The following is a 15150-nucleotide window of genomic DNA, read 5'->3' as shown; positions in this document are numbered from 1 at the left end:
TGTGTGCGTGTGCATTTGTGCTTGTGTGTATGTGTGTGTTCGTGGTAGGTGCGGAGAGCAGGGTATGATGCCTTCTATGAACAGGTCGATGTCAGTGCCAGATACAGGGTCCATGTGGGACATGCATACCTCAGCTTCACAGCAATCAGGTACAGGCCACGTACACACGCACATTTACTTTACCATCCATCTACACGCACACACGCATTAACATTCACCAATTTCAGTGCTTGCAAAGTTAGAATAATGATCCGCCTTTCGACAGTTGTTCTCCCTACTGTTAGATACAGAAGAACACCTTGTCTGCATCTCTCTCTCTCCATTCAGGCGGTGAAGCCAGTCTATGGGACTTAACAATGAATTCTTCAACTCAGGGTCCAACTCTCGAACAGCTTCAGAAGGTGAGCACTGGCGCCCTCTGTCGGTAGGAATGTAGTACACATCTCCATCATTTGAGTGACGATCATTTGAGTCGCTATGTTTTTTTTGGGAACTTAGTTTTTATTTCAGTTTCAACAACTTGTACAATCATGTCATGTTTTGTCTACAATTCTTTCCATTCTTATAGCTGTACACATATGGTCCATGGATGTGGTTCAAAGCATGACACACAAAGCAAAAAAGAGCGATTAACAAAAACATTGAGATGTCAATGATGGAATAAAATTAAAGATTTTGAAAAGAAAGAAAGAAAAAGGGTAGGGTCGGGGAGGTTGGGTCAGGTGGGGGTTGTGTATGTGTGTGTGTATGTGTGTGTGTGAATGCAACGCAGGCATATATCTATGTGTAGTGATATGAAGTGAGTCTAGAATACAGAAATATACGAGTCGAGATGTGTGGAAGGGTTCACTGTATTAATATGGACATAACCGGCAGTGTTTCCTCTATATGCATTTATTCGTGGCGGGCCGCCACCAAAGAATTTCCTCCGCCACCATTCAGACAGTCCACTTTGATTCAGGCTGCGCAGAAAGGCAGCGAGTTATTATGACCGGAGAACAGAAAAAAGCAGATTGAAGCTAGATTTAGGCCGCTTCCAGACCAACATTTCGTTACGATTTAGGGGTAGTTATTTACAATATGTTACAATGTTGCAATTAACCTCGCCGTTTGTGTTCGCACTGCAATCGAGACTGAATCTCTCAACAGGCGCGCGGCGCGAGGCGACACGCTTTCAAAACTGGCTGCGTTCGTAAATTCACTCAGGAAATCCGATCAGCACTCGTGGAATGCCTCTCGTCCAATCAAATGACTCGGTTTCTCTATGACGTCGGGCCCAGTGTGCGCTCCAGCGCTCTCAGAGTTTAAAATTGGAGTGAGAAGCAGAGTTGTTGCCTTGTTGAAAACATATTCAGACTCCCCAGCTGTTCTACACGAGTTTATGACATGCAGCTGTATCATGCGGTGGTAGTACTAAACCCTTGTTGTGTATTGTTTGTTTTGCCGTGGAAATGAAACATTTATGAGTCTTACAACAACTCATGTGCGTGTAAAAAGCCGGTAAACGGATTTCTCTTTTAGTCCGTCGCCGGTGCCTTTAATCCCTTATCCTAATCGAAAATGCAACATCATCAGCGACGACTGTGGGTTATTGCATTTACTGCTGTTCTCTCGTACACTCTCAATACGGCCCAATAGAGACAGGGGAAGTGTTGACCAGCGGTCTAGATCTTTACTGATATTTTGGATTATGCTTTTGTAATTTGCATCACTTAGGTTTTCTAACAATGAGGGGATTTGAATGCCAAGATATTTAATACCATCCTTGGGCCATTTAAACTCACTCTGGATTTTGATTGTTTGTGGAATTCTACCTCCTATGTCCATAGCCATTGTTTTATCAACATTTACTTTATAACCCGAGAAGTACCCATAGTTGGAAATAATATCTTAGGCGTGGGATAGTTGTTGCAGGTTCAGTTAGATAAAGAAGCACGTCACCGCAGCTTGTGGATTTGAATATAGTGTTTGAATCCATTTTATAAAATTGGGGCCAAATTTGAGTCGTTTTAGAGTTTGAAATAGGTATTGCCAAGATACTCGATCAAATGCCTTCTGGGCATCGAGGGATAATATCATTGCTTCTTCCTCCTTAACTTTAGGGTGAGTCATAATATTTAGTAATCTTCTTATGTTGTCCCCGTAGTATCTTCCCTTTATAAACCCGGTCTGATCGGGGTGGATAACTTGTGTGATAATTTTATTGACGCGTCTTGCTAGGATGGCTGTTAATATACGTAGGTCGGTGCATAAAAGTGAGATGGGTCTGTATGATTGGCATTGGGTGGGGTCCTTGCCCTCTTTATGTATTACAACTATTGTTGCGTCCCTCCATGAGGGGGCCGTGGTTCCAGATTGCAATGTATGGTGGTATGCTTTTAGCAATAAGGGACATACTGTCTCTTTAAATGTTTTATAGAATTCATTACTAAACCCATCCGGTCCAGGACTTTTATTGTTTTTTAGTGTAGAGATCACTTCTTGTATTTCCCATTCTTCAATTGGTTCATCTAGTTCTTTTGCCATAGGTTCAGCTAGCTCTTTTAGTTTGATGTCTTTCAGAAATGCTGTCAATTCATTATCATCTGTGCAGGTGTCTGTATTTTTGTAAAGAGATTTATAATTCTGCAAAAGACCTTGAGATTTCATCAGGTTTTGTGAGAGTCAAGTTATGAGTTTTTAATTTCTGTACTATATTCGATGATTGTTGTTTTTTTAGTCTTAGTGCTAATAATCTACTTGCTCTGTTTCCATTTTCATAATATTTTTGGTTGGTAAACCTTAAATTGCCCTCAATCTTTTCAGTGATTAGGCTATTTAGATCCCTGCGTGCTTGTTTGAGAGCATTAAGTAGATTGGAGGTTGGTGTTCTTTTATGCTGTTGTTCAAGCCGCCTTATTTTATCCTCTAATTCTGCTTGTTTTGCTTCTCTATTCTTTTTTTTCGCGCTCGCGTATGAGATAATGCGACCTCTAATGTATGCCTTAGCACAGTCCCATAGGATGAGAGGTGATATTTCAGGTGAGTCGTTAGTTTCTAGGTAATACTTTAGTTCAGTTGTTACAAATGTGATAAATTCCTCATCATTTAGAAGTGATGTATTTAATCTCCATTGTTTGGTTTTTGGCCTGTGACCTATGTTCCATGATAATGCAAGAGGTGCATGATCAGATAGAGTAATTGGTAAGATCTTTATGTCTTCTATCCTGTGTAGTTCTGCTTTGGGTGTAAAGAAATAATCAATTCTCGAATAAGATGAATGTCTGTGCGAGTAGAAAGTAAAATCTCTACCTTTAGGGAATCTGCTTCTCCAAACGTCCACTAGGCCTGATTCTATCGACAAGTGTTTAAGCATTCTACTCATTCTAGAAGTGGGAGTTTTGGAGGTAGGTTGTCTATCCATTAGCTGGGACATAACACAGTTGAAGTCTCCTCCCAACAGTAGGATACCGGAGCTGTGTTGTATTGCTGTGTTAATGACTGTGCTAATGAAGCCGGGCTCATCCTCATTTGGAGCATATATGTTCATGAGGGATACATGTATCCCATCTATAGATCCATTCACTAAAATGAATCTTCCCTCAATGTCCTTGTCCGTTGTTGGTGTAAAGTTAACCTGCCTATGTATCAATATAGCCACTCCTCTCTTTCTACCTGACTGATGTGATGAGTAGAACACGCTGTCTGCCCAGGATTTCTTTAGTTTCTCATGTTCCATATCCGACAGGTGGGTCTCCTGTAGGAATGCTATCTGACAGTTGGCTCTTTTTAGCTGATTAAGGATTTTCTTTCGTTTTATAGGATTGTGAAGGCCTTTAACGTTATAGCTTATAACCTTAAGTGATCCCATGGTTCAGAGTAAGAATTAGGGAGGATCTTAATTTTACCTGTAGGTATGGTGATGGCAAGGATAGGCACATGAATAGGAGAAGATTGTGAACTGCATGTAGTACAGTGTCTATGTGTGTGATTGTGTGAGTGTGGGTGTGTGGATATGAGGGGTGGGTATGGGTAGGAGGTGTGGGGGAGTTGGGGAGTATATATAAGGGAAAAAAACAAAATAATGCAAGAGAAAACAAAATACATAAACATACACGTTGCTCTTATTCTTCCGGTATGATCCCTGTGGAACAGTGGGATCTGAACATAGAAATAAAAATGAAAAATCCGGACACTCAACCGACATGTGTCTGGACAGACTTTTGGGACATGGTCCCAGGCTGCGAGTCTGAACAGGCAGCTGTGCGAACAACCTTTAAGAGGGTTCGCCTTTGCTTGGTTATAGTACCAAACAGAATAGCTAGGAGTAGTTTGTTAACATTTCAGGCTCCCGTCGAACCTTGAGGTAAAACAAAAGGAGGGTGAAAACCCCCTAACCTTAATTTTGACATTGTCGAATACATTTTACATTGTATATGTATATATAAAGAAATAAGAGTAATAATAATGATGTCTAGAGGCAGAAATAAATAAAAGGATCGGAGAGAAGCATTAACGCAGTGGAAATTAAGAAACAAATAAAAACAGTCTCCTGGTCAGGTAATTTTCACTTCCCTGCCCCTTATGAATAAACAGATAGATTATTTCCCCCTTGGGGTAAGTTTTAAATTGAACTAACATATGTCCAGTCTCCTTCAACACTTGCATATAAACTGCTGTGAAGAACTACAATAACAACAAAGGGGTGGCATTGACGATGGTAATATATTTAAACAGATATCGTCCCGTCAAAGTTGGTCTTGTAATGACACTGAGACCCACTGGTCCGTGGCTGGGGGAGACCTACCCTTAACCTGTTGCAGGGATGACGTTCTTCTTAACGTAGTCCATCGCTTTGTCTGCATCTGTGAATTCCTTTTCTTCTCCGTTGTGTGTGATGCGGAGTCGGGCTGGAAACAGTATACCATACCGGATGTCCTGACGGTTGCGCAGCAGCTTCCTGACCTCCGTGAACGCAGCCCTGGCCCTGGCGACGCTGACAGCATAATCCGGAAAGATGGCGATGGTCTGCCCGTTGACCCGGAGAGGAGCTCGAGTGCGCGCGCAGCTCAGCACCTCAACGCAGTCCTGGTAGTAATGGAGTTTAGCAATGATGGCGCGTGGTTTCCCCTCCGGTCTCCTCGGAGCCAGGGTTCTGTGTGAACGGTCCACAAGCACATCTCTATCCAGTTGTAGCGCTTCCTTCAGTAGTTTCGAGACCGATGCAGTAGAGCATGATCCATTCGTCTAGGCCACCCCTAGTATTCTGATGTTGCATCTCCTCATTCTTCCCTCCATGTCGTCGCATCTCTCTCTGAGCCCGGTTACCTCTGCTTTCAAGCCCGTCACCGTAGTCCGCAGGGCCACCACCTCGTCCGACCACGTTGACAGGCCGCACTCCACCTCCGTGATTGTAGCCTTTATTTGGTCAATCTCAGACTGAACCGCCGCAGTATTGTTAATGATTTCCGATTTTACTGCTTGAAGTTAACTTTTAATATAGTTGAAATCTTCGGCTAGTGCATTTTTAATCTCTGTCTTTATCACCTCGGCAATGTCGGATTTCAGCGAGAGGAGGATCTCTGTTTTCAACGCTACAGCGTCCATCACTGGGCTGTCTGTCCGGGGCGGGACCGTCTGAGCCGGGGTAGCTGTGGGACTCGATGTCGCGGTGGCTTTTGGCCTAGTAGTGGACGGATTGTACTTATATTTGCGCAGATTTGCAGCCATTGACCCCTAAATACACAGACTTTTGATTTTAGGAATATGTTAGAGACAAGTTTCCCAGTATTTTGTAATGTAGAAAGCTTATTAAATTAAATAAAACAGAAGTCCGACGGGAGCTAAAGCGAAACACGTTCTACTCCATTGCCAGCCCACGTGATCCCCGAGTCGCTATGTTTTGACCAGTTTGTTCCTTTAAACCCTGGGGAATGGTGCGTCAATTCACAGCCTCAAATGAGCAACTGCCATTAGGACAAAACATTGTACTTGCTGGATCTTTGTTTTTATAATAAAAGTAATCAAATGTGTGGACGCTGTGTTCCTTCATCATGCCTGTGTAACCCTGCCCTGTGACCTCTGACCCCTGTGGCAGCTCCAGCAGGAGAGGAGAGACGCTGAACTCAGGGCAAAACGGGAGGAGGAGGAGCAGCGCAAGCGAAGGGAGGAGAAGAGGAGGCTGCAGGAGGAGCAGAAGAGGAGGGAGGAGGAGGAGATCTTCAGACGCAAACAGGTGAGAGAAGAGAAGAGGGGGGGAGAGGTACTGGAGGTGGTGGAATTAAAATCATTTAACTGCTGTTTCATATATATATATACATATATATATATATATACAGTCCCTGACAAAAGTCTTGTCACTTATCCATTTTGTAGAAACAACAGTTTATAACCTGACTTTTAATTAATCCATTGGTTTTAGAAATGGCTCATATGAAAGCAAAAACCCTCCCAAATTATGTTTAATATACCAAAATAAATTTGCTTCACTGAAGAAAGATTGATCATTTAATGAACACAGAAAGGTCAGATTTTGGCAAGACAAAAGTTTTGTCGCATACAGAGAGTAATGTGAACATTTAACAAATAATTTACTTCAAATACAAAAATATGTTGCATAACATCAGTGAATTAAGTAGTGGTGCTGTGAGATCCATATCTAATATCTTGTATGACTTCCATGAGCTTGAAGGACTGCATCCATGCGGTTCGGCAATGATTCATACAATTGATTGATGAAGTCATCAGGAATAGCAAAGAAAGCAGTCTTACATGCCTCCCAGAGTTCATCAAGATTCTTTGGTTTCGTCTTCCATGCTTCCTCTTTCATTCTACCCCAGACATGCTCAATGATGTTCATGTCTGGTGACTGGGCTGGCCAGTCCTGGAGCACCTTGATCTTCTTCGCCTTGAGGAACTTTGATGTAGAGATGGAAGTATGCAATGGAGCACCATCCTGCTGCAAAATTTGACCCCTTTTATGGTTGGGAATGTAAGAGGTAGCTAATACTTCTTGATATTTTAGCCTATTGATATTGCCTTCCACCCTGCAAATCTTTCGCACACCCCCATACTGGATGTAACCCCAGACCATGATTTTTCCGCCACCAAACTTAACTGTTTTCTGGGTGAATCTCGGATCCATGCGGGCTCCGGTAGGTCTCCTGCAATATTTGCGGCGTCTGTGATGTAATTCAACCGAAGATTCATCTGAGAAATCCACCTTCTGCCACTTTTCCAGCGTCCATCCTTTTAGCAGGCTGTGGGTCTTGGCAAATGCCACACTGATTCGACCATGGAGGCCATTTCGAGACAGAATTCTACAAACTGTTCTGGTTGACACAGGGACTTGAGGTGACCAGGCCTGGTGGAGCTCTGCTGCAGTGGAAAAGGGGCTGGCCTTGGATTTTCGAGCCAACAAACGGTCCTACCGAGCAGTTGTCTTACGGGGTCTGCCGGACCTGGGCTTGTCAAAAACATCTCCAGTCTCTTCAAATCTTTTTCTTATTCTTTGTACTTGACGCTGAGACACATTGAAGGTGTCAGCCACCTCAGCAGTGGATCTGGTCTTCAGCCTCTTGATAATCAACGCTTTGGTCTCAGGGTGAATCTTAGGCATGTTGTCAGAGGTCAAGTTGCAGTTGATGTGAAGGTCTGGTGTGCTGGGGTTCTTTTTATACATACCCACTAATTGATTGATCAATTATTGATCACAAGTGAGGCTGTAATCTAGGATTGGGTGCATCATATGACAAGGCGACAAGACTTTTGTCTTTGCAAAAACTGACTCAGTGGGCTTTACCAAGCTGTGAACGTTCGTTTTGCACCAAAACATTATTTCAAAAGCTGTTGGGATTGAATTTAGCCATTTCTTGTAAAAATGTTTTGATTAGAAATATATTTGAGGGGCACTTAAGGTCAACTTGTACCCAAGCGACAAGACTTTTGTCAGGGACTGTATGGGCCCTATTATCAGGGGTGCACATAACTTTTTGGGGCCAGTGCTCAGAGGAGCACCTAGGGATGCTGCTTGGTGCTCCCCGAGCTCGCGAGTCACGACCCGTCCCACAGGATGGATGAAAAAGGGATACATGGATAACTTATATTAGCAAAACGACATTTATTCATAAATAAAGATGAACGAACAAATGATTGTGTGCAAAACAAAATAAACAAATGCAAAATCAAATGACTGCTCTTTAAGCATGAAAGTCTGTCAGACTCCTTTAAACACAATGAAATCAACTGACATCTCTTTAAGCACTAACTGAATGTCTGTTCTTTAAACACACTGAAATAAACGGACATCTCTTTAAGCACTGCTCTGTTCTGTAAACACTGAAATCAACTTTTCAACAAAAAGTTACAGCCTAAGCATTTATTTATGCTACAAGCTTAATCGTCATCATCACTGCTCTCTTGACTGCTGTAAATTATCACTGTCCTCAATTTCAACCATGGTAGAGGATGTTTTTTTTGTGATCAACTTTTTATTTTATTTTATTATTTATGGTGCGCAACAGCGCCTTCATGCGGCTGATCTGCCGCGCAGCATGCATTTTGGCGCCGCATGCGCACTGGCGCACCAGTTATGTGCACCCCTGCCTATTATGCACTTCATAAGTCTTAAGCAACTTAAACTTAAACTTAAACAACCTTAAGACGTGGAGGCGTGGTCAAGGCCACTTTGCTATTATGCGTGCGGTAGTGGGCGCCTAAAACCCGGCGCTAAGCAAAGAAATGAGTCATGGGTGTGTTTTGGGCGTCTTCTCAATCAACCCAATCAGCGTGCCAGGTGCCATTCCCTTTAAGAACCGGCTGTGTTGAGTCATTAGCGCTATGCTATTATGGAAGTCCTAAGAAGGAGGTCAGCGCGCTTCTCTGCAGAAGAAAGTAACAAGCTCGTGCATGATGTCAGTTACTGCCTGACGGGTGAAGCGCAGCTCATACTATATATATATATATATATATATATATATATATATATATATATATATATTGCTGCTCTGTAAACAGAATAAAATAATATATATATAGGCTATATTATACATATTTTAATAATAGGCTATAATATAATTGTAATTGCAATATATTATAGCATTTTTAACAGTTGGGTCACCAATTGAAAGCGCTAAAATGCTTAGATCACGAATCCAGGATTGATTTGAGATTCGGCCTACCTGTCAGCCCGAGGTAACATTTACATTACATTTACAGGTCGTTGCCGGTATATGCGCTCGGCGCGCCGTCTTCGTCTATCATAATTCCTTCCTAGGATATATTCCATTGTTCTCTCTCTCTGGCTTAACATTTGCCAGTGGTGGCATTTATACTGTGACCGTAATTGACGTCTTGCCGTGGAGCCACGTGCGTGTTCATGTGTGCCCACATGCATGCGCAAACCGCGGAGGCGCGCTCGTGTTTCAAAACGTGCATGAAGTCTAAACTTAAGAACTTTTCAAACCACTTCTTAGCGCTAGGAGCAAAGTCAGATCGCATAATAGCAGGGGCGCCTAGTGCACTTCATTAACATATGAACACTCCCACAATGAGTAATATATGCACGAGAGTTTTACGTCTTATGTGTGGGCGCCTATCGACACCTGCATAATAGCAGTAGCGCGTATGAAGCGCATAATAAGGGTGGGGGTAGGTCTTAACCTGCCGGTGCGTCTTAATTAAGACTTAAGACGGCAAGTTAAGAAGTGCATAATAGGGCCCTATATGTGTATTCATAATTCTGGAGGTAGCTGAATGCAGTGTGTGCGTGTGCCCATTCTGATTGTGCTCACAGATCTATTGTTTGACACAAATCTACTCTTGTGTGTCCTTCTCCTCCAGTGCCGTCAGCAGCAGGAGCTGATCATGAAGCTCCTCCAGCAGACCCCAGGCCAGGGGGTGGGGGGGTCTGGCTCAGGCTGGAGCACAGGCCCCACCACAGGCCTCAACAAGCCGGCCAAGGGCATCAGTCTGCTGGACATGCAGCAGGAGGCGGAGAGGATCCACAAGCAGCAGCAGCAGCAGCAGCAGCAGCAAAGAGCCCAGCAGCAGCAGAGGGACCGCGTGAGTACTCTGAGTACTCTGAGGCCGACATTTAAGCATTATGGAACGAGAAGCCGTGGTATATCGTGGATATCGGCACAGCTAGCGGGGTGGTTAGGCACGACGCAAAGCGGAGTGCCGTTATATATACACACCCCCTAGCTGTGCCGATATCCACGATATACCTCGGCTTCTTGTTCCATAACGATTTGTACAACGGTTACCACATTTATCTATCAATATTTCACAAAAGAAAGACAAGACACACTTTTTTTATTCATGTATTTTAATAGAACTATGTTTTATTGTAAGTGTATTCATCCGCTGAACAGTTGTTTATCGACGGTAATAATGTAACTTCGATAACGGTAATATATACAAACGTGGAGTAATATGAAAAGATGTGTCAACATTCCATTTAGCCGTGCGTATATGGTGGATATCAGCACGGCTGGAACGCAAACTGACCAATAGAGACAATGGACCAAACTGACCAATAGAGACAATGGACCAAACTGACCAATAGAGACAATGGACCAAACTGACCAATAGAGACAATGGACCAAACTGACCAATAGAGACAATGGACCAAACTGACCAATAGAGACAATGGACCGGTTCCATCCGTTGTATAACTCCTGATTGGTTGTGTTTAGGGATGCACGATATGCATTTTCCCCTACCGATACCGATGTTTACCCGCTTCTCGTGGCCGATAACCGATATTATTATTATTATTTTTCTTTCCTAGCACCAGGGGAGCCCCCCCTCCCAAATGTCGTTGTTTGGTACCTGTACTATATCAATGACAATAAAGACCATTCAGATATAATTTCACAGTTGATAACCTGTAGTTCATGCACACCTGAAGGTAAGAAAGGCTATGTAGTGAGCAAAGATTGATGATTTAATATTCCATAGTGATCTCACCAAATCTAACTTACATCACTATTGTTAACACAACAAAGAGAACACTTCTGACTCTTCAAATGTTCATTTATTATTTCCTCTAACAAACAGAATCTGTTATAGACAGTGCACAATGCTTTTTTTAGCCAAGATCTGGCCTCCTTTTATGAAAACAAAAAAGGCTCACCTAAGCCTTCTCCAAACATGGTTTCAAAAGCCCCGCGGATGGCTGTCGCAGTATGCGAACCGGAGAACTCCTGCGCATGCAGCAGTGTCTTCTTCATATTGAAGTCCTCATCCAGCCACTGGGCCGTCAAACTAAGCATACTGACTGGACTAACGTCAGAAGTCCATATGTCCGTGGTAAAACTTATCTGGCTTACGCTAGTATCGATCAGACTATGGATGTGTGTGGCGACTGTATCATACATAGCAGGCAGGCACACGTCTGCAAAATAGCGGCGACTTGGGAATGTATACCGGGGCTCTAAATGTGAAATTAGCTGGCGAAATCCTTTATCTTCTACTACAGAGAAAGGCTGGTCGTCGAGGGCCATCAACTCCATTATTTTTCATTGATTGCTTGAGCCTTTGCCGCAGTTTTCAAATGCGTGTTCAATAGGCACAGTAGCTTTTTTTTTTCGCGGCTAGGCTACCGTGTTCTGCTACTACTACTATTAATATTCCTTCCATACAGCGTGCTTGCAATGGTGAATCTTAAGGTGACTTATGAGATTCGTTGTGTTGTAACTCGTAGACCTTTGCCCTCCTCTCCGAACTTTTGTCGAACACGTATTGCAAATTGCAAACGCACTATCTGCCTCAGAAACTCTGCAGAATGTCAGACACACCGGGGAAGCTCTCATGTTTCGCTCTCGTCTATACACTGCGTGCCTGTACGCAGGCGCAGCAGCATGAGCGCGGAAACCGGAAGCAGAAATATTTCCGGCTTCATATTATCGTTTAAAATGTTATAAAACCGATAAATACCGATAAACATTCATTTCCCATTATCGGGCCGATAAATATCGGTGCCGATAATATCGTGCATCCCTAGTTGTGTTTATACGGCACTGTGAGAACACAGATGGCATCATTTGAAAACAGACTTCTAGTGAATCAATTCAATTGAATAAATCAAAGGCAGTAGGAGATGTTGTTTCCGGTATAGTTCTTTTCCATGTCCACATTGTTTTGATTGTGACATCGATATACACTCACCGGCCACTTTATTACACCTGGGTTGGACCCCCTCATTTGCCTTCAGAACTGCCGTAATTCTTCGTGGCATAGATTCAACAAGGTGCTGGAAACATTCCTCCGAGACTTTGGTCCGTATTGACATTACAATATCACGCAGTTGCTGAAGATTTGGACCAAGAAAAAATCCCCCACACCATTGTACCACCACCACCATTCTTGCCCAGAGAACTGCCGCTCACTAGATTATCTTTTTCTGACCATTCTCTGTTACCCCTAGAGATGGTTGTGCGGGAAAATCCCAGTAGATCAACACTTTCTGAAATACTCAAACCAGCCCGTCTGGCACCAACAGCCATCCACGTTCTAAGTCACTTAAATCACCTTTCTTTCCCCTTCTGATGCTTGGCTTGAACTTCAGCAGATCGTCTTGACCGTGTCTACATGCCTAAACTCATTGAGTTGCTGCCACATGATTGTCTGATTAGATATTTGCGTTTACGATCGGTTGAAAAGGTGTACCTAATAAAGTGGCCGGTGAGGTGAGTGTAAAATATGTGTCCTCTTCTCCTTCTCCACAGCACCCTGGTCTGTCGATGGGCAGCTCCTCCATGGGGAGTCAGTGGGGGGAGAGTGCTGGGGGCCTGTGGGGAGGGATGGAGGGCAAGGCGGGGGGGGGTGGGAGCTCTAGTGGGGGCCTGGGCCTGTGGGACGAGGCTGTGAAGAACCAGGCCAGCCTCCGCAGCATGGGCCTGAAGAACAGCCGGAGCAGCCCCTCCCTCAGGTACAGACACACGCCTGGATAAAGGCGCTATATAAGTTCTGTCCATTTACCATTTATCGTCCATTTAATCACAGCTTCAATACTTGTTGCGATCAAACAGTTGTACAAGTGTGTTTAGTCTCTCTGTCTCTCTCTCTCTCTCTGTCAGTGAGCAGTACATGCTGAGTGTGTTTAGTCTCTCTGTCTCTCTCTCTCTCTGTCAGTGAGCAGTACATGCTGAGCAGGTGTGTTTAGTCTCTCTGTCTCTCTCTCTCTCTGTCAGTGAGCAGTACATGCTGAGCAGGCGTAAGCGTACGGATGTGTGTTTAGTCTCTCTCTCTCTCTCTCTCTCTGTCAGTGAGCAGTACATGCTGAGCAGGCGTGTTTAGTCTCTCTCTCTCTCTCTCTCTCTGTCAGTGAGCAGTACATGCTGAGCAGGCGTAAGCGTACGGATGTGTGTTTAGTCTCTCTCTCTCTCTCTCTCTCTGTCAGTGAGCAGTACATGCTGAGCAGGCGTGTTTAGTCTCTCTGTCTCTCTCTCTCTCTGTCAGTGAGCAGTACATGCTGAGTGTGTTTAGTCTCTCTGTCTCTCTCTCTCTCTGTCAGTGAGCAGTACATGCTGAGTGTGTTTAGTCTCTCTGTCTCTCTCTCTCTCTGTCAGTGAGCAGTACATGCTGAGCAGGCGTAAGTCTCTCTGTCTCTCTCTCTCTCTGTCAGTGAGCAGTACATGCTGAGCAGGCGTAAGCGTAGTCTCTCTGTCTCTCTCTCTCTCTGTCAGTGAGCAGTACATGCTGAGCAGGCGTAAGCGTAGTCTCTCTGTCTCTCTCTCTCTCTGTCAGTGAGCAGTACATGCTGAGCAGGCGTAAGTCTCTCTGTCTCTCTCTCTCTCTGTCAGTGAGCAGTACATGCTGAGCAGGTGTGTTTAGTCTCTCTCTCTCTCTCTCTCTCTGTCAGTGAGCAGTACATGCTGAGCAGGTGTGTTTAGTCTCTCTGTCTCTCTCTCTCTCTGTCAGTGAGCAGTACATGCTGAGCAGTGTGTTTAGTCTCTCTGTCTCTCTCTCTCTCTCTGTCAGTGAGCAGTACATGCTGAGCAGGTGTGTTTAGTCTCTCTGTCTCTCTCTCTCTCTGTCAGTGAGCAGTACATGTGTGTTTAGTCTCTCTGTCTCTCTCTCTCTCTGTCAGTGAGCAGTACATGCTGAGCAGTGTGTTTAGTCTCTCTGTCTCTCTCTCTCTGTCAGTGAGCAGTACATGCTGAGCAGGCGTAAGCGTACGGATGACGAGGACAAGCTGCTGAAGCTGCTGCAGGGCATGAAGCCTCAGGGACAGGACGGCTTCACCACCTGGTGTGAACAGATGCTCCACGCCCTCAACACCACCGCCAACAACTCCTCCTCCTCTCTGGACGGTAAACTGTCTATACACACTGTGTGGTGCTCCCTTCACCTCCACTAGTCCCTCGCCTCTCTCTGTCCATCTCCTACTCACCTCACCTATCACCACATGACTTTTCCCCTCATCTCTCTCTCTCTCTCTCTCTCTCTCTCTCTCTCTCTCTCTCTCTCACCCTCCCCCACTCCTGCCTGCTGTTGCCTCTGCTAACGTCTCCCTGTGTGGTTGTGTGTAGTGGCCACTATCGTGGCGTACCTGAAGGAGGTGGAGTCTCCCTACGAGGTCCTGGACTTCATCCGCTCGTACCTGGGAGACACCATGGAAGCCAAAGAGTTCGCCAAACAATTCCTGGAGCGCCGTGCCAAACAGAAAGCCAACCACCAGAGGCAGCAGCAGCAGGTGTGTGTGCGTGTGTGTGCGTGTGTGTGTGTGTGTGTGTGCGTGAGCCTGTATGGTACAAAGAGTGTGTGAGATTCTTTTTGGGTGCGTGTGTGGTAGGGCTGCACGATTTGGGGGAAAAAAAATCGAATTGCGATTATTTAGACAGATTGCGATTGCGATTTAATTTGCGTTTTTTTTTTTTTTTAAAGCGACCCAAAGGAAGTTTTTGTAAAGTGTGGCCATATCTCCGGCTAATGAAGGTCGTATCAACGTGCAGTTTGTTTGTACGTCTTCAGGGGACTTAGAGGCTCCCTCCTCTAGCACCCCCACAGCCCGAGCTACGAGTGAAAGAACTAAACTTACATTGGGTTGCTTTAAAGTTGGGTTGCTTTAAAATCAAGCTTCAGATTAAAACATGTGATGGAGCATTACTAACCTGACTCAGGTGGTTTGTTTCACACAACCATCTAGGAAAGCTTAATTGGAAG

At 44.4% G+C, this 15150-nt stretch overlaps 1 protein-coding gene across 1 annotated transcript in view; it reads left to right on the top strand.

Annotated features, from left to right (window-relative positions):
• gigyf1a (GRB10 interacting GYF protein 1a) overlaps positions 1 to 15150 on the top strand; it is a gene marked incomplete at its 3' end in the record, with an annotated part of 33458 nt that overhangs the window by 15334 nt on the left and 2974 nt on the right. Inside the window, exons 15-21 of the mRNA XM_080547390.1 lie at positions 49 to 149; positions 328 to 401; positions 6077 to 6214; positions 9820 to 10041; positions 12711 to 12913; positions 14131 to 14297; positions 14517 to 14680. Of these exons, the coding sequence (XP_080403516.1) occupies positions 49 to 149; positions 328 to 401; positions 6077 to 6214; positions 9820 to 10041; positions 12711 to 12913; positions 14131 to 14297; positions 14517 to 14680 (1069 nt within the window). The remainder of the gene's footprint in view (positions 1 to 48; positions 150 to 327; positions 402 to 6076; positions 6215 to 9819; positions 10042 to 12710; positions 12914 to 14130; positions 14298 to 14516; positions 14681 to 15150) is intronic.

Source organism: Nansenia antarctica (assembly GCF_963989245.1).
Source record: "Nansenia antarctica genome assembly, chromosome: 17".
NCBI lineage: Eukaryota > Metazoa > Chordata > Actinopteri > Argentiniformes > Microstomatidae > Nansenia > Nansenia antarctica.
The sequence above is the reverse complement of the archived record's forward strand: the minus strand, read 5'-3'. Positions and strand labels throughout refer to the sequence as shown.